This window comes from Cryptotermes secundus, unplaced genomic scaffold (assembly GCF_002891405.2).
Source record: "Cryptotermes secundus unplaced genomic scaffold, Csec_1.0 scaffold230, whole genome shotgun sequence".
NCBI classification, from domain to species: Eukaryota; Metazoa; Arthropoda; class Insecta; order Blattodea; family Kalotermitidae; genus Cryptotermes; species Cryptotermes secundus.
In genome coordinates, this window is record NW_019722429.1 from 162,425 (window position 1) to 182,238 (window position 19,814).

The following is a 19,814-nucleotide window of genomic DNA, read 5'->3' on the forward strand; positions in this document are numbered from 1 at the left end:
TCTCCAAAGTTCGTTCCGCTATAATTCTCAACATCCCAATTGCATCCCTGGTTCCTTTTCCTCTTCTAAATCCAAACTGATCTTCTCCAAGTACATCCTCTATTTTCCTTTCAATTCTTCTTTTAAGTATCTTTGCTATTATCTTTGCTGTATGTGCAATAAGGTTTATTGTACGATGGTCGCTGCATTTTGTAGCTTTTGTCTTTTTCTTTAAGGCAATCATTGTAACTTCTGTAAAGTCCTTGGGCCACTCTCCACTTTCATATATGGCGTTCATTAGTTTTGTCATTGTTTTCAAACCACCTTCTCCCAGTAACTTGAGCACATCTCCGGGTACATCATCATCTCCTGTAGCCTTTCCCGTCCTCATTTCCTTGATAGCTTTTTCCACCTAACTTTGTAAAATATATGGTCCTTTCTCATCTGTATATTATGAAGAAATACTGAGAAAATTATGCAATATGCTATCAACACCACCATATTTAGTTTTGTCTTAGTACCATTTCAAGAGAGCACTCATCTTTAATTGGGAATTTAACACTAGCCTTGCATGTAGTCAAAATACCTCTCTAACATCATGAACTTTAAACAAATGAGCATCATCATTGTAAAGGGAGTAGTCTGTTGGTTGTGTGGTAAGGTAATCCATATGTTACATAATGAAATGTGAATTATTTTCATGTATTACATAAGTCATATTATGTTTACAGAAAACGTTATTTCCTGTGTCAACTCAAGAACCATGGTTTGTGTTTCTAGAAGGAGATTTATAAGAAGGTGGGTTGAAATTAATATTGTGCATCAGAATTAAAGGTAGTTGAATTATTGTTAAAGAGTATTTTTAAGGGTCAGTTTTAGAAGTACTGTTATATTGATTATAAGGTGCTTGTTATGATCTCTGTGTGTGTTCACTAGCAAATGCTGGCATTTTGTTCACTGCACAGCTTACAAGACTTCCCAAAACTAATACTTTGTGTATGTGGGCTCCTGTTCATATTATATTGATTAAGTCACTGAAAATTTGTGGTTCTGGTAAAGGGTATGCTGCATCTAAGAAGAATACATATATCAGTAAGCCAGTGGTTCAGATTTGGTACTGATACCTTATATATGTGACTCCAGTGTGAAATTTTGTTTCTCATGTTTCTGTCTTTGGAAACAGATGTGTTGTGTGGCATGTTCCAGATCAGCATGTTCTAAATTGTTAATATCTTCTCTTATTGGTGACTGGAATTATGTATCACTGGATATGTTCCTTTAATAATGGTATGATTTGAGGTGTTTACATATATCAGCGGTTCTACTTGTACCACAAGTGTCTTATTGCAAGGTTGTGTAATTTGTCCAGGTGCTTCCTTCAACCCCAGACTACATGATGGATTTGAATTAATTTTATTTTGAAGGTATACATTAAAGTTGTCATGTGAATTTAATTTTTATTCAATTTATCATTTTTGACCTCTATATTATGCAAGGAACTTTTTATTTTGTTCTGTGTGTGCATGTGCGAGTGAATGAGGGAGAAGAGAGAGAGAGAGTGAGAGTGTAAGGTGTCCATTACATGCCATATTTTGTAGGAGGGGTTTCTGGACATCAAAATAAATAAAAGAGTTTATACATACACATACCTTGAGGGCTTTCCTTAATACTGTGACATGGATGGCGCAACGGGAAGTAGGGGTCACGTGAACTCTGCAGTCTCGCAAGTGACGTCACATACCCCCACTCCTTCCACCAGTACACAATACTTGGGCGCCCCCCTCCCCCCACAGTGACATAGCAGAGGAGCAGCTGTGTTGTTACCAAGGGATACTGCAGTTGTTACGCAGCAGGAAGCAACTCGACAGCGTTGCTAGGCAACCGGTAAACACGGCATCAGGCAACAGCGGTACCTATCACGTAACTCTTTTCTGTGTTGTCTGTGCCGAGGCTAAATAAGGTGCAGCGAACACTATTCAGTACTGAGTGATTAGTGAGTGAGGATTGAGCCAGCTACGAGTGAGTGAGTTACTAGTGAGTAACGAGTACCCAGTCAGTTGCAGTCTAGCATTTGCCAGAATGAGTTGTGATACTGCCAATGGCAGAAATTGTGTAATTTTAAATTGTGTGAATGTAAGAGCGAATGTGCAATAAATTCACTGCACTCAGTACGGCGTAAAGTTACTTGTCGCGCATTATACACCCCACACGTGACAATACATTGTAACCCTTAGAAAATATCAGCTCCTGCCATAACTTTCTGAAAAACAGATGTTTTCAGAGCATTTTGTTTGTGTCACATAGAGTGTCAAATTGTCATATTGTCCTTTCTGTTGAGTTATAACTCCGAAAGGCTTTATGATTATCTTCATTGGTTCCATCCTGTTGTGTGTTCCAGATATGTATAGGAGTTAGGTTAATCATCAAGACAACAAATATACTCACTATTAATGTTGTATTAATTCAACTTTTTATTCCTGCTACATGTTTTGGTCGTACAGGACCATCATTGGGCAATTATATGTAGGAATACGTTTGGTTATTGAACTGCTGATATGATCCATACCAGTTTAATATGTCATATTATGTACTAACAGTTAAAATTTTCCTCAAGTTGGTATTACAATTAAAATAGGCTTTATGGTTGCTGAAGCAGTATTTGAATTTAATATGAAGCTGACATTGTAAGGTCAGCTATTTTGTCTTTTATGAACCATGTTTCTGTACTCTTCTGAAAGGAGAGAAATATTTTGCGCTATGCTGTGCTGTCTTGTCCATGAACTTTGAAAATTTCTCATAACTTCATTCAAAGATTATAGTTTTTCATTGTCAGTGCCATTCTTTTAAACTGATACTGCATGGAACCCAAAATATTTCCTTAATTGTGAACATATAACTAATATCTGAGTTCACAGTATCTAACAGTTTTATGCTTCCTGGTTGTTTCTGTTTTTAAAGGCTTAAATACCACATCAATTGGTTTTGAAGCACTAACAGTAGCATTGATAAAGAAATCATTATCGCAGTCTTTCTGTGTGTGTTCGTTACCATGGATGATTAATGCAATTTGATGAGCTCTAAAAGTTATATTATTTCAGGAATTGTTTGTGCCGTTGTATGTTGAGAAACAGAAGAATTTATTAGAGGAAAGTGACCTTCATTGCTGAAGGAAATACAAATTCATGCTTATGTATGACATAATAAAGAAGAAAGTAATAAGTACATGCTTATTCAAAAAAGTATCAGTTCTGAATACCAAAGTGAAATGTATTGTATCTGATCTGGGAAAGCATTATTTGCTGTTAGTTAAAAACCTTAGAATGTAAAAATACAAATGGAATAATACTGTGACGTTGCGCAATGGAGGACAACCCCTCCCTACCCAGCAGTGATGTGGCGGATGAGTCAGCGCTCCGTCCCCCCCCCCCTCTGCACTGTGACATGGCACACAACGCCGCTGTCGACATGGTGTCAGCCAACAGCGGTACCGATTACGTAACAGGCAAGCACTGCGACTATATAAGGGAACTACACAGCCGCCGCAGTCAGTTGAAATGTGGCTGTCACCGAATTCAGTTGTTGTCAGTTAAAGTGTATCAGCAGCTGAAGACAGTTCTCCAGTCAGCAGTTCTCAAGTTAGTTAGCCAGTGGCGAGTTACGAGTTGAATTGAATTGTAACGAGTTAATCGTGACAGAGTGAATTGATTATTGCGAATAGGGTTATAAAGTGTGAAACCCCGCAACAGCATTATAATTAATTGTAGCTGATACTTGTAGGTTGTTAAATAATATATATGGACAAATACCGTCTTAAGTGCAACAATTTTATTGTAGTTTTTACTTCTTTTTCCTCCTCCACACTACATGTTTCGGCCCTAAATGGCCATCATCAGGTGTGTATCACTCACGCAACTGTTACACTGCTTGTTAAAAATTAAAAAACACCACTCTTTCCAATGGTATAAAATCTTTGTCAATCTACACGCGTCAATTTGATCTTTAAATTAGCACTTTTTAAACCCCAATTCAAGTTAAAATGTCTATAAGATCTTTGTTCTCTTTCTTTTTCAAATTTTTCAATTAAAGTTTTTCAGGGTACATGCCCTATATCTACGGTGCTGCAGCGGCCACTTCTTGTTTTTATCGCCGTTCATGTGTTGTTCAGTGTAGGCGCTCTCTGTGTGTGTNTGTGTGAGTGTAACAGGATGCTGAAATATAATATTGTTAAATAAACCAATTAACAATCCGAACAGTGTCATCAGTAACGAAACACGTTACAATACCTGAATTATCTTGTGTTGTGTGAGATTTTCTGTATATAAAATGAAAGGAATTCTAGTTTTAATGGCTATGTATCCATACGTGTGAATGCATTTATTCATACACAGTGTGTCCATGTTCTGTTAGGACTGTGTTCATTAAAAATACAAGACATTAATTATTTTCAAAATTTCACTCTTTTTATTCAAAATAGCCTCCTCCTGAATCAATACATAGCTGGAATCAATTGGAAAGTTTTTGAAAGCAGTCACTGTACTCCTTTTGTGGAATCACATTTAAAACTGCAGTACATTTCCTTTGGATGTCCTGGATTGTGTTGTGACGGTCTGCTTTCATCGCCACCTTAACTTTTGGGAACAACCAGAAATCTGCTGGAGCCAAATCTGGCGAATACAGAGGATGATGAAGGACTGTGATCCCTTTTCTGGCCAAAAAATTGAGCACGATCTTCGATTTGTGGGGATGGGGCATTGTCGTGGAGGAACAACCAGGAACCTTCCTCTCAATATTCAGGTCGAATTCAAAGAATTCTTGCCCACAAACGATTGAGGACTCTGAGATAATAATCAGAATTCACTGTTGGACCTTCTAGCAGAAATTCCTTGTGAGTGATTTCTTTGGAATCGAAGAAAACAGTTAGCAGTGTCTTTACTCGACCCTTTTGCATGCACACTTTCTTTGGTTTCGGCTTGTTTGGGCTCAACCACGCTGCACGCTACACTCTGCCGCTTTGTGAGAGGCTCGTATTGAAAACACCATGTCTCGTCACCAGTAACAATCAATTTTGTAAATTTTGTATCACTTTGCAGTGTTCCACTCTGGCATGTTTTTCATTGCCTGACAGTGTGTGTGCAGTACAGACCATGCACAGACCTTCCATTTGATCAAATCCTTGGTCAAAATGTGATGCACAGTACTTTCTGGTATTTCCAAAAGCTCCTTGATGAGTCTTGCAGAAACACATCTGTCCGATGCAATGATTTTGGTCACTTTTTTCACATTTTCTTCTGTTTTACTTGTTTTTGGCTTTGATGCACGTGGAGCATCTTCAGTGTCCTCCCTGCCGTCATGAAATGCAGCATACCATCGAAAAATGTTTTGAGTGACTCAAACAATCACTACCAGACACACCTTTCATCATTTCGTATGCTTCTCTGGCTGTTTTGTCTAACTTCAAACAAAATTTGATGTTGGCTGTCTGTTCACCATTTTCTGACAAACGTCAGAACAGTACTGTTACATTCAAGGTCAGAACACGTGATGCAGTGATGCTTGTCCTTTTAAATTATAGACAGCCACAGCTGAAACTTCAAGAATCTTAACACCACAACTCGCCAACAGATGGCATTGTAGGGTAAAATTTAAAAAAATGAGTCCTAACAGATCCTGGACACACCGTGTAAGTGGTTTCTTTCAGATATAAATTACTGAAATGGATTTTGTACAACCTCAGTATTGCCATATAGGACGAGTTATTTGTTTATGAATATCCATACACCTTTGACTGGGTCAAGCACTTTATTATTTGAGTAAAGTTATTTGGCTTTAGAGGTTTTCCATGCTTCTTTTCTTTAAGTAAAGAGATTAGGCATTTTGGAATATAAGATTTTTGCATTAATTTGTAGATTTGTGTTACATAGGTACGGTACACATTAGTGGTTTTGCTGTGTGTATATAACATGCACACTTTATTTCAAAGATTTCTTCATTGTTTACTTCTGTCCTCTTGCTTCCCTGTCCTGATGTGGAGAATGAATTTCCAGTTTTTATATCCTCATCCCTGAAGGTAAGATTGTGGCATCATTTTTCTGGTCCTGACTGTAACATATGATTCTTATTTAATGTCTAGACATTTTGACCACATTATCTGTAAATGAGATGTTAGTTGGATGAAGCATTTCTTGTTTCAAATATGTGAATATATAGAGCATCAGATTAAATATGTGTGTTAGAAATGAATCTGTTGTGTACCCTTTAGAGTGTAACATGTAAATATTGCTAGTATTATAAGGAGGTTACAGTTGGCGATTTTGCCTGTTTTCTCCTGTAAAAAATCACACTATATGACAATGTTATATTTTAGCATCCTGTTGCACTGATTCATGTCCATGATTTATGCTAACCATCTTACAGTCTTACACTTTTTCACCTTACTCTTCTCTTTTACACTACATCTTTCAGTACTAATGTGCTATCTTCAGGTGTGTCTCTGTGCACGCCAAACTACTGCACTGCATGCCCTGATGTCTTCATTCTAAAATGACTAAAATATGTATTCGTCATGTATAATGATAAATTCTAAATATTAAAACCTTTCAGGATTCATCATCCTTACGTCGTATCTCAATACGCGAATCACGCCAGTCCTCCTCTGTGGGAGCACTCTTCCTACATTCATGTGTGTATTGTGCTCTGTGTTGTGTCTTGCTCCTGTGATTGCGTGCGTCACATGCGTGACGAATACATATTTTAGTCATTTTAGAATGACATTAGGGCATGCAGTGCAGTAGTTTGACGTGCATAGAGACACACCTGAAGATGACACATTAGTGCTGAAATATGTAGTGTAAAAGAGAAGAGTAAGGTGAAAAAGTGTGTGCACTGTATTATGCCGTGGTGGCGGGGTGGCGTGGAGGTGTACCTCCTTGCCACCACATCTTACGCTGTGAGGGGTTAACACAATAATCCTCGATTACCCTCAGCTAGGATTATCCTGGTTCTGGACTTCCTTCATTGCATACAGCTGCCACCATCTTATTACATCTTAAAAAGGGGTGATGAAAATACTAAGGGCTGGTAGCGCGGTGGTCGAGCGTTCTCTTTTGGCTGGCCCCTTCATCACTGTCACCTCTTATTGGCGTAGAGCGGGTGTGTCGGGTCTGACCCGCCTCTACCTATTGACTGTCACACCATATATTATCCTCTACGACAGGGGTGGACCGGATATCTCACCGCAGTCGCCAATTATGTCTTAGTGACGGGGTGGGTTAAAACACACTGAATCACTTTGTCTGCCATTTATCTTTGGCTAGTCCCTTCACTACGTTAGTCAACCCTTCGCTGACTCGGCCTATCGCCGTTGCCATAAGTAATGCTTCAATGTGAGGGGTGAGTAAAACACAGTTACTCTTTCTCTACGTCAGCCACCTTGCGTTGGCCGATCCCCACCTCTGCTATCACTTTGTTATACCTAAAGGGGGTGAGAAAATAATACTACTATAGTCCGTCGCCACCCTTTCCGCTAGGATGTTTGCCGCATTCGGCCTCTGCTGGCTGCCTGGGTCAGTTCTGCCCTCGCTTGGGTCAGGATCACTCGGGATCGGTCATGGAAAGGTTGAGTTGGTGAGGGTGAATTATAACTCTCGGTACAACCTGTCCTATTTACACTTGTCTATTTACACTATTTACAATAAAAGAATGCCGACGTCTGTCGGTTTACACATGGTATCGTTCCATTAACAGTTCTGATTTACATTCTAATCTCTCGCTTAGAGCAGATGGCTCGAGACTGTCACTATATCATTACTATTATTCTATACCATCTCTGTCCTACCCTAGGCACACTGGACATTGCTTTCACATTTAACAAACAGCACTTTACCAACAACAATAAAGTTTAACTGCATGGCTTATATGAGTAAACGTGACTTACTTGAGATAAGAGACGCAGGCTAGATATCCACCACTTGTGAGTCCCATGTCATATAGAGCCTCCGGCTGACGACTGCTTATTACGTTTTTGATCGATCCCCATTAAGTTTTCTTTCCATTTTTATACACTAATTTTGCTGGCACTGCAGTTGGCAAAAGAGGGAAGTTAACTCCTTTCGTCCTACACTTCGTGGTGGAGGGTTTCCATTGGCTACCCATACGGTGGTGGGCAGGTCCGTGGTGCCTCGTTGCTGCGTATTTGATAATATTATTATACTCCAGTGGCCCAGTTAGCGGAGCTTTCTACTTATGCGATTACGCATAAATGCTGATCATCAACATTCTTAACCTAGATCCCTAGTCCGTCTTTGCTCGATTGCTGTAAAACGCTTTTCGCAAGTCTCGAAACATTTAGGCAATGCCTTAAATTTCCAATCTCAAAATCCGTGGCACAACGCACTGTAAGACGGTTAGCATAAATCATGGACTTCTACTTTATTATAGTCCAAAAAAATTTTTTTTTAGAATTTATGTCTTCTAAAGGTTCTTACATTTATTTCTTATACTGCTGCATTATATTGCTTACAGTGCTCATTTCTGGCCTTTCTTGTTGGATAATTGTACAGTTATAAGCAATATTATTAATGAAAGTAACTTGATGATCATGGTGTTTTCTATATCCCTTTTTACAGGTACTGTATTCAGTTATAATGTGATATTTGATCATATTGCTATACTCCTGTTTGTACGTAGCATTATGAAGCAAGTGCTCAGAGGAATAGCCATACTTCTCACCCTATTTTATATTCCACTACTCCTCTACAGTCTAGGATTGTAAGTATTTTTTCTAACACCATTTTCCATTATTGTTCAGTTTCTTATGCTTCCAATTGCATACCTTTGTCTTCCTATTCTTCCTTATTTAGAATCGTGACATGCCTACACATTGTTCATAATCGTTTCCACTCACTAAATTTTATCACTAGAGTTGACATAGCCATAATTACATGTGTCATTGATTTGTGGAGTGTGATTCACAAGGTTATAGGCAATATATCATTCCATAAAATCTAGTTCTTCTGATACCAAATATTGATATATTAATGCATACACATTTTGGCCATCATCAGTACTTTGTTTTTACGAAGATATCAATTTTTGTTATGAATGAAGTATATCTTCTTGTTGCTACACTGTTCTTAATGTCTTTATAAATTAACTTCATTGCATCATAATGTTGAGTTTTGAAGATTGTTCTGATACATCACTATTTATAAAATACAAGCAACCTCATATTACTTCTCAACATAGTCATGTTCTTTTCCAGTATGCTTCTTATGCCGAGATCACATAATGGAAGAACTTCTCTGGCTAATTATGCTGCCATTTTTAAGGGTTCACACTGTGTAAAATGATATATTTGCTAACAGTTAAAATATTATAATGCATTGTCATATCTTGCTCTTCCAGAGCTATGTAAGTTAAAATAATCACTGTCAGCTTCAGCTGTGCATGATTTTAAAAAACTGTTATGAGGTTTGCTCCCAGATTCAGTTTATGTGAATATTTTCTTGTTCCATTGCATGAACTCAGTGTGACATATGACAAAGTGTGATAGAACGGCCACTTCCCTCCCACCCCCCTTTCTTGCCCCTCGGTGCATAGTTTTCTTTGTATGATTTGCTTTATCCCACTGACATCATTTACAGAACCAACTCTCATACTTCACTGTCATTCTAGAATGTGATGCACAAGCTGTAGAGTAACTGTAACCTCTAATTAAAACTTAAGACTGGAGTGATTTGTTTTCAGTATGCTTTTGTGGCTTTGTGGAACTTTAACACTAAATGCTTCATGTATGTCATTGGTATTTGTCTGGGTGAAATATTTGTTCTTAGCAAGTCATGAATATTTACCGATTTCTTATTGCGACTACACATTAATGCAATCTTACATAGTAAAGCAATACAGTACATTCATGAAGTTGCAGTGAAGTCTTTTCAGGCAATCAACCATGTAAAGATTGAGTTCATGTCTAATATTTTGTAGACTGAATATCTCCATCATCAGAGGTTATGTGATAAGTGTAAAAAGAATCCTGGTGCCCCATGCTGGTGACCCACATTAGGATAGGACCCAGGCTCTTAGAGCATACTCTTTGGGTATAAATACATGTGTCACTCACACATCACCCCCAGATGAGAGAGACAGACAGTCTCATGAAAGTTGGATACTGATTGCCTGAGAATATTTCATTGCATACAGTTTCTATGCAAGATTTATATCATATCTAAGCTATTAATTACTTTCATTTCAGTCAACTCAGTTGCACTGATACAAATCATAGACTACTTTATCTTATATTTTTTTCAATTTACCTAATCCTTCCAGCCCAACTACGGCCCTGGGGTCGACTCAGCCTCTAACAGAAATGAGTACCAGGAGTATTCTTGGGGGTAAAGGGCGGCCGACGCATAAGGCTGATGACCTTACGGCCATCTATGAGCTGATTGTCTAGAAAATGTGGGAACTTCAACATCTCACAACCCTGTGGGCCTCCACAGCCTGTTACAGGGATACCTTTACTTACTTTTTTGCTTTATCTTATTTTTGTGGAAAAGGATTCACATTGAAGAGCAAGGATCTGTGTATTACTAGGGCTAAATTCTTTTGATGAATTTGAATATTTGCCAATTATTATTCCTGTGGAAATATTACATTTCTAAAATGTACTCACCAACTTCTGTGGCATCTCTGCAATGTGGATGCTTATACTGTGGCACATTCTTAATGTGAATGTCAGAAATCCTTTTCACAGTGTCATTGCGTGTGAAATACTTGTATGTTACCTTGAGCTGATGCATCTTGTATGTTTAGAAGAATATATTTAGTAAGTTAACAGAGCAGTTCTGACAGGAATTTTGAACCATAGTGTTTCCATGATGTTTGACAGTGAGCAGTACTAATTAACTTCATGTAGCTGAGCCTTTCTTGAGAAGCTGTCAGTTGTGTAGCTACTGAAGAACTTCCCAACATTTTATGGAACCTGAAGGTTCCTTACCATGTTCACAAGAGCCCTAGATAGTTCCCTATCCTGAGCCAGATTGATCCAATCCATACCATCCCATCCTGTCTCTCTGAGATCAATTTTAAAATTGTCCACCCACCTATGTCTTGGTTTTCCTAGTGGCCTCTTTCCTTCAGGCTTTCCCACCAATATCCTATATCCATTCCTCTTCGCTCCCATTCGTGATATATGCCCTGTCCGTCTCATCCTCCTTGACTTGATAAATCTAATTATACTTGGTAAAGAGTAGAAGTTGTGAAGCTCCTCAATATGTAGTTTTCTCCAACCTCCCATCACTTCATCTCTCTTCAGTCAAAATATTCTCCTCAGCGCCCTGTTTTCAAACACTCTCAGTTTGTGTTCCTCCCTTAATGTCGGAGACCAAGTTTCACGCCCATACTGAACCATAGGCAAAATTATAGGTTTTTATATTCTAATTCTTATGTTTTTAGACAGCAGACAAAATGTCATAAGGTTGGATACCAAATGGTAGCAGGTATTACCCAATTCAATCTCCTCTTAATTTCCTCCTGAATCAGATTTTGATTTGTTACTGTCATTCCCAAATATTTGAACTGTGCCACATTTTCAAAACATCTGTTAGCTATCTTTATATCATGATTTTAATGCACACAACTACTGTTATAAAAACAGGCTTAGAAAGGGTATACTTCATAATGTATTGCACAAAATTACCAGTGGCATTTTTTGAGGTTAATTAAGCTTGCTAAAAATGAGAATAATGAAAGGTAGATAAGTGAAAGTCATTTATATAAAATTGCAACGAAGCTTGTGAGTGAAAGAATCCCTTTATGGCCTTATGTAAACTGGGCTTTATTATGGATCATTATGACTGAAAATTGATATTTCCCAGCATGTTTTGTATAAGTCATCCATATCTAATATGTCTGATATTTTAGGCACTGATGCTAATTCACAGATGGGCAGACAGACACGACTTCTGCATAAGGTGTTCTTTCTAAACAATGCCTGTTGAGTTGGTTTGAAATCCTCACAGGAGTGACGCTGAAGAGCTCTGTCTTCTGATACATGTACATAAAGCTCTGTAGTCTGCTGAAAGTCAACTGACATATCTTGCTTATCTTATTCTTTGACTTTGAAGATGGAGGTAGTATGTTCCTCTGCAGCATGAGTTTGCTTTCAGTGGATTATGTGGCACCATATCTCAGATGATAAACTCTTCTTTGCATGTTAAGTTGCTGAAGTTGACTTCTCCAATACAATACGGGGATCACACACATAACCACATAATTTGTATCTTAAAGTGATTTACTTCATAGCTAACCTCATGGAATGTATTTCCTTAGAGTGGTCACATAATTCAGAGTGACCAGTTCATAAATATAATGAAGATTTGGGGAAGAAATGATAATAGATTCAATACACTAATGGAAAACTAAAAAGAAATGCTTAAACCACTTAGAAAGAATTCTTAAGAATTTGAATCCCAAAGCTATATCAGTATAAAATGAAGTGCAGAAGATGCTGAGGGCATCTGACAGAAAGCTAGAACAGGTTCAATCCTTGTAAGTATAACAAGCCAACAGCTTAATCCATCATGAAGATTACTTTCTTCTGGGATATGACACTATGCATTTTGGTAGATAGGTATATTTTGAAGGAGCCTTCTGCCTCTGTCTTCAGAGTAGAAAGTGAAGGCAGCAGATTCTTCCAAAATGTTGGTATCCATGTGGCAGGCTACACACTGTTACATATCAAATATTGATGACTGAGAACCTGAATCCTACTTAATACTGTGAAATGGTGTTGAGAGTGACAGTGAAGATGCCATCTTATTTAGGAGTTTTAGTTGAAATTTATTTCCTTTTCCTTCCAAATATTACGGTGAGGACATTCTTAACATACCTCAATCTTGTGTAATATGAAACAAGTTAGAAATATTATGTTAATGTTTCATTTGTAATAACAGTTTATATAAAGTATGCTTTTGAACTCTTTTTCAGAATTCTGTTTGGCACATTAAGAGCTGTAGTATGCATTTTAATTGTAATGTTTGGATTCATACCAGTATTGTTCAGATATACATACCCTTTGCAGAGAACCGTTATATTTCTCAATTTTGGTAAGTATAATGTATGGTCACTCATTTGAATGTATGGGGAATTGTGTAGCTCCACAGAGCAGAGTCATTTCTAGAGAATCTGATAGTTACTTAGCTGTTAAGTTCTGTGATTTTTATAGTTGCCAAAAATTCATTTTCATGTTCACAAGAGTCCACTGGATCCAGCCACATTTATAAGTAGGCAGTTTCATTTTTTAAGTAGTTCATTTTAAGAAAGAAGACAATGCAATGAAGAGACACTTTCACTAGTACTGCAGTTAAGTTTTTATTTGCAACTTTTTGCATTTTAAAAATAGCTATTATATGCATTACACAAACTTGATAATAGCTGTAGAAAAAGTTAAAAAACTTTTCTATGACATATGAATTCTTTTCATACTTAGTTACTCATAATTTATAGATATATTATTGATATTAAGTATTTTAAATTAATTTCTTTTAGTAAAATGGCCTCGCATTGAAGATTTGCGTACCCCAGAAAAATGTGGGCTGCCATCAACCAGAAACTTCTATATTACAACTGATCAAGGTGTCACCCTTGGAATGTGGTAAGTTCTGATTTTCTATAACAGTCAGAGAATTTAAAAATGTATTACAGTACATGCTGTTTCATACAGAGTTATGTAACTGCTTGTTAATCTTGTTTTCTAACCCTCTGCCATCATGTACTTTCTGTAAGTGTAATTCCTTAACTAGCTTGTTTAGTCACACTTAATGTATTCTTTGCAGCAGGTTCAAGCCCCCACTCCCCCACTGAAATGTATGAGATATGTTTAAAATAACTTTGTCATAATTTTATTAGTATTTTAACATTTTGGCTGTTTGCTAAAAGGATTTTTGATGATTTTTCTGAAATTGGCAAAACAGGAGCATATCTGCCTTCTGCATTTCTTATGCTGTTTTTTTATTGTCACAAAACCAAGATACATAATAGTGTAAGCTGTAGAAATATAACAAAATCNTGGTGTGTAGCAGTTGATAACTAGACTACTTAGTTCAGCAGAAATTCCATAGGTGGAACACGTACTTTTGTGAGATATTTTATATGGAGCACATGAATGTGGAAAGGGTCTAAGATATCTTGTTGAAGGCAACCAAGATGCAAAAGGTCTTACTTATGAGGTGTTATTGGAAAGTTCCCGGTCAGAAAAGAAATGCTGGCTTAACTTACTCAATTTTGGCTGCCATGTCCTCCAAAGTAGTCTCATTGGGAACATATACAGTGATCCAGTTGTTTTTTTCACACTTCAAAAGCACTGGTGAAGTCATTTTCCTTAATGCTGTCGAGTATCGCTTGAAATTATCTTTGGATATGAGACATTGTTTCAAAATGTCGTCCCTTCAATTTCATTTTCAATTTGGGAAACAAAACAAAATCACAGTGGCTAAGTCTGGCGGGTAGAGAGGATGGGGTATGATAACCATGTTGTTGTTAGTCACAAACTCTTTGGTTTTCAGGAACATGTGGGTGGTCGCATTGTTGTGATGAAGGAGCAATGTGGCACATGTTCACATTTTCTGTTAAAATCTGGCAAACTCCATGAATAATCCCAGCAGGGTCTACGAGCTGATGGATTGCTCAGTGATGGTCTTCATGGATGCATTCTCAAATTTTTTCAACATTTTCTGTCATTTTGCTGGTGCTTGGTTACCCTGAACGTTCGTCATCTTCAACTGACACTTGACTGGCCTTGAAACATGAATGCCATTCAAAAACCACTGTCCAGCTTAAAGAATGTTCTCAAGAAGCCTCACAAAGCATTTCAAGAGTTTCAGTAGTGGATTTGTCGAGCTTCACGCAAAACTTGATGCAGACACAATGCTCAATTTTGCCATCCACTGCAGACAAAATGAAACACGAAGTTAAAAAAGTACTCATGTAAAAACCATGCTTGTTCACAACGCAGTATCATGTGCCAGACTGATGCAATAGGCTTTCAGAAGTGTGACCTTGGGCTCCCCTCTCATCTACTTCCACTGAGGCACTTACAACAATAACAGTCTAGGAACTTTTTGATGTTACCTTGTAGCTGTAGTAGTGACTTGATCTTATATAAAATGGTTCACTAATTGTCAATGAATAGACAAGTATGGAGTGTCAGTTGAAAGAAATGATTTTAGCATATTGTCAGAATTATTTAATTCAGACATCATTTTATGGGGAGACAGGGGACACTAGGGTGTTTTGGGCTTCGATGCTTCCACAAAACATTTATTTCATAATTATGCCTGATCTTGGCTGTATCTGTTAATCTATCATTTTGCATGTAAATAATGTTTGAGGTATAAATTGTGCAACACTAGTTCACCAAAACACATTGCACACAACACCACAACCTTGCCCACACACATACACAGGGCCAACACAGTACAGATAACCAACTGTGAAGGAATGTGAGAATCACTGGGGGACACAGCAAGATTCTGATTAATCAAAAAATTTTATTATTTTCAACAAAATATATTTTAAATATTAGTGTTGTAACCCTTACAAGACAACACATACATGTAATACATGTGAGGCATTTCCTTTGAAGTATTGCTCACCTTCTGATGATGGTCATCAGTGGCCCAAATATGTAAAGTCCCAAATTAATTATTAAAAAACATTGCACTTCATGGAATTCTGCCCTAATATTACTTATATGTGCAACACTGTTTTCAGGCATATATTGCCAGCGTCATTAATGAATGATTCGATGAATGCTAATGACTCATTCTATGAAGAATTACTGAGTCATGGAGAGCCAGTGATAGTGTACATGCATGGAAACTCAGGTTCCCGAGGCAGCCCACATCGTGTTGAGCTGTACACCCTGCTTAGGAACATGAATTATCATGTCATCGCCTTTGACTACCGGAGTAAGATTTTAATTTAGTAGACGCAGTTAATTACGTAGTGAGGTTCATTCACCAGGTTGATCTGTAATTGAACCCAGTGGCCCTCTGTCTCTATCATGAATTTTGCTGTAAAGTTATGCTCAAATCTTTCATGGTTTGACAGTTGATTATCAGAGAGCAGTTCCATCACCCTCATTTGAAGGCTTTTTTGTTTGTCTTAACCCTTATTGTGCCAGACTTGACTAGATCATGAGTGAAAAGAAAGCATAAGTACCATAATTTAGATCAATCCTCCATTTTTGACATGAATTTAATTTTTATGGTATGTACATCTAGTTACTGGTAAAAAGAAAGGTAAAGCTATCCCTGTAAAACAGGCCATGGAGGCCCTTAGGGTTGTGAGACATCGAGGCACCCGCATTTTATAGGCATTTGGTTCGCAGATGGGTCTGAGGTTGTCAGCCTTACATGCTAGCTACCCTTTAACCCCAGGAAGATTCCTGATACTCATCTCTGTTAGAGGCTGAGTCGACCCTCATGCCATAGTGTGGCTGGAAGGATTAGGTCGATTGAAAAATCCAGTGACTTCATTGGGAATCGAACCCTTGACATTCCTGATGGGGAATGCAGATGTTTCTTTTGCATTATTTCAAATATGTATATAACATTTCACCTGAGAATGGCATTGAAAGCTAGCCTCACTTAACTTCAAAACAAACACCATGGAACAGAGTCCTGAGAAGCTAGCAGTCATTCAGCTATTCAAGAAAATCACTATATTTTATGTTTCATTACTGTGTTCACAAGAGCCCACTACTGGCCTTTGTCCTGAGTCAGATCACTCCAGTCCACGTTCTCACCCTATTTCTTTAAGCCTACTGCACTTAAGAGTGTAATAATGTATTAAAATGTTCTGACATTGTCAGCAGAAATCAAATTCCCATTTCAGTCATTCTTTCTTAGCACTTGAGTTTTTTACACTAATTAAGATATTTTTCTTTGTTAAGGTTATGGTGATTCAAGTTCTGATACTCTGTCAGAAATGGGTGTAGTGTCTGATGGGAAATATGTGTTCGAATGGATTCAGGAAAGAGTGAAGACATCCCCGTTATATGTATGGGGTCACTCACTTGGCACAGGGTAAGTACAGGGTGGATCAGAAAAGCTGGACTATTTTCATTCATGAATACATTTTGTTTTATTTAGCATTTAATGTAAAATCTGGAAATTAAGCATGAATCACGCATTAATTTCTATAAAATCGTACTTCTTCAGGGTGCATCTCTTGGAGGTGTTTAGTGTAATCATGCATTATTTGTTGTCATATGTATTAGTGACTATAGACGGGCTTTAGATTGGTGAGTAAATTTACTAACCACTTACACGTCGTAACTACAAATAACTAACACTATTGCTCATTTCCACACTACAAATCACACCACGCCAAGTCTTCTCAGTCTTCACTAGTCTTATCCAGGCAACAGATTTAAACAGGAACTATACCAATCTCACTGTAACTACAGCACACATTATGTAATCTTTGGAAAGCCTAATTCCTTTCTTGCAATTTCTTCTGAATCATCTTTGACTGCCATCTCTAGAGACTCTGTCAGTTCTGATTCTAGCCAGAGTCAGAGTCAGAGTTACTTTATGACTGGCAGTTTACCGCCAATCAGTTCGTCTTGGCAAAAAGCCCCTTGAGACTCATGACTAGAATTTTTATTTTCCAACTGAACACTTTCGATTATAATCCTTATGTAACACCCTCTTTGATGATTACAGTTGCTGCTGGGCCTTGCCAGTGCAGTCATTCTCATGTCTTGAGTCCTCCTGGACTCTTATTCTTGCAGTTTGAGATATGATAGCTGAGGTGTTCAAATATGTTTTGTCTGCAGATTCAAATGAATCTTGTGCCATTTCTTCCTTTTCAGCGTATCTTCACATGCTTTGTCCTTACTTGCTCAAGAAGGAAAGAAAGCAGATGGGCTGATTCTGGAATCACCGTTTAACAATCTCCGGGATGAGCTCAAAGAACACCCATTCTCAAAGGTTAGAAGAATAATTGTAAAAATTTGAACCATAGGCATTTAGTCCAAGATATTATATTTTAAATACATATGGGGCCATTTTTGGTACACAGCATTGGCTTGTATGAGTATGCACAAAATGTAGTGTGGAAAGGTGGGATGGGGTATTCACATTTAACCTCCTACTTTCACTCAATTCTGTGATTACGCTTATGTTGTGCTTCATTTTATCATTTGCCGTAGATTGACATAAATTTCCATTGTCTGGTGTTTTAGTAGTAGAACGTGAGACTCAAGTTGTTCTTATTCTGTGCAATAGGGTTTTCTTTGAAGAGTCATTATTTTCAAGAAATCGTGTACTTTCATGGCATCTGAAGGTTTATGACTGTGTTGCAATAGCTTGCAACTGATTCCATTGAGAGCCAGCTGAATCCAGTTCACACTATTTTCCTGTGATTTATTTTAACATTTTCCAGTTTATGTGTAGGTGATCTCCCAAGTGGTCCCATCTTTTGAGGTTTTACAACCAAGATACTGTGTATATTTCTCGTTTCCCCCGTGTGTGTGTTATGTTACCACCCATCTCATTCTCATACAACGTCAAACGGATGACTGGACTGATTCTGTAAAATATGTATTGTATTATCATGAACTTTTAATGAGTGTAATTACCTTCAAAATACATGCCTTCTGACTTTATACAGGTATTAAAATGTCCCTGCCATGCCTGGAAACATTGGTGATAATCATTCTGTAACTAAACTGCTGAAACGTGTCTTCGTGTGCCTGAACACGTGCAAACTCACCAGTGTTACCTGTACACAAGAACGCTTCAGTTATTTATCAAGTATTATAACGTTCCTCATTGCTATTAAAAGGAATTTAGGGGTCAAGTACAAAATGGATGTGATTCCACTCTAACAGACTTTTGGAAAACTACAAACAATATGTTCAAGACCTCATTTAAAACTGCACTGCAATGTATTTCCGTTTTTGCTTTAACAGTGTAACTAATCACTTGAGCTGTATTGTTCTTCCACCAAAATGCTTGACAACTTCCTTTGTATATGAAAATTATGAAGGCCAAGAATGGCTGGCTAGGGAAAGAGTTAACTTAAAAAATACTTGTAGTTGTATTCTATAAAGACCACCTGCTAATAACAGCATTCACAGGTCCAATATAGGCAGAAGTTATCAATGTCCCCCTCCCTCCTCCAAAAATTCTTTAGGAATTAAATTTACATTTTCTTCCAGTACTTATGTTATAGTATTTTTCTCTTCTGTTGTGGGTGAGTTCTTAATTTTTTGTATGTGCGTAGAGTAGTAAGAAAGCATCTCATTGAATTATTATAACTACCATACATTCAGCTCTACAGACAGCTGCCATGGTTTGAGTACTTCTTCGTGGATCCTGTTGGAGAGAACCAGCTGTTATTTGAAACAGACAAACATTTGGGAATTATCAAATCACCAGTTCTGATACTGCATGCTGAGGATGATATGGTTGTGCCATTCCAACTGGGAAAGAGGGTGTGTATGTGATGCAGCTACATGTCGTTGTTTAATGTTGTAAACTCTTGATTCTTGGGAGTCAGAATCAGGTTCTTATGTCAGTTCAGAGATTAAGATTTGAAATCAGAGTCTTTTGCTTCAACAGTGTTATCCTCACCTTTTCTGAGTGCAACCCTGCAGAGCATCTGTAAGTTTTTCCTGTTTCTATACATGTAACAATTTGAGAACCATTGAATGTATTTTCATGAACTTTATATTTGATAGTTTTACAAAAAATTGTCAAGCTGTTTTAGTTTTCATATAGATAGAGTGTATTTAACATGATTCTATATGAAGGCTTGCATGCTTTTTG

The 19,814-nt window shown here is 37.6% G+C and overlaps 1 protein-coding gene across 4 annotated transcripts in view; it reads left to right on the forward strand.

Annotated features, from left to right (window-relative positions):
• The window catches only part of LOC111861326 (lysophosphatidylserine lipase ABHD12), a 36,955-nt gene that overhangs the window by 5,539 nt on the left and 11,602 nt on the right, over nt 1–19,814 (forward strand). For 2 of the 4 annotated variants that reach the window (XM_023845793.2, XM_023845794.2), the window contains exons 2-8: nt 711–777; nt 12,964–13,082; nt 13,525–13,630; nt 15,748–15,944; nt 16,931–17,063; nt 17,855–17,972; nt 19,319–19,480. In XM_023845793.2, the coding sequence (XP_023701561.1) occupies nt 743–777; nt 12,964–13,082; nt 13,525–13,630; nt 15,748–15,944; nt 16,931–17,063; nt 17,855–17,972; nt 19,319–19,480 (870 nt within the window). In that variant the 5' untranslated portion in view covers nt 711–742. Of the gene's footprint in view, nt 1–710; nt 778–8,603; nt 8,746–9,238; nt 9,388–12,963; nt 13,083–13,524; nt 13,631–15,747; nt 15,945–16,930; nt 17,064–17,854; nt 17,973–19,318; nt 19,481–19,814 lie in introns of those variants that run through there. The other 2 variants (XM_023845792.2, XM_023845795.2) reach the window with 2 other exon arrangements.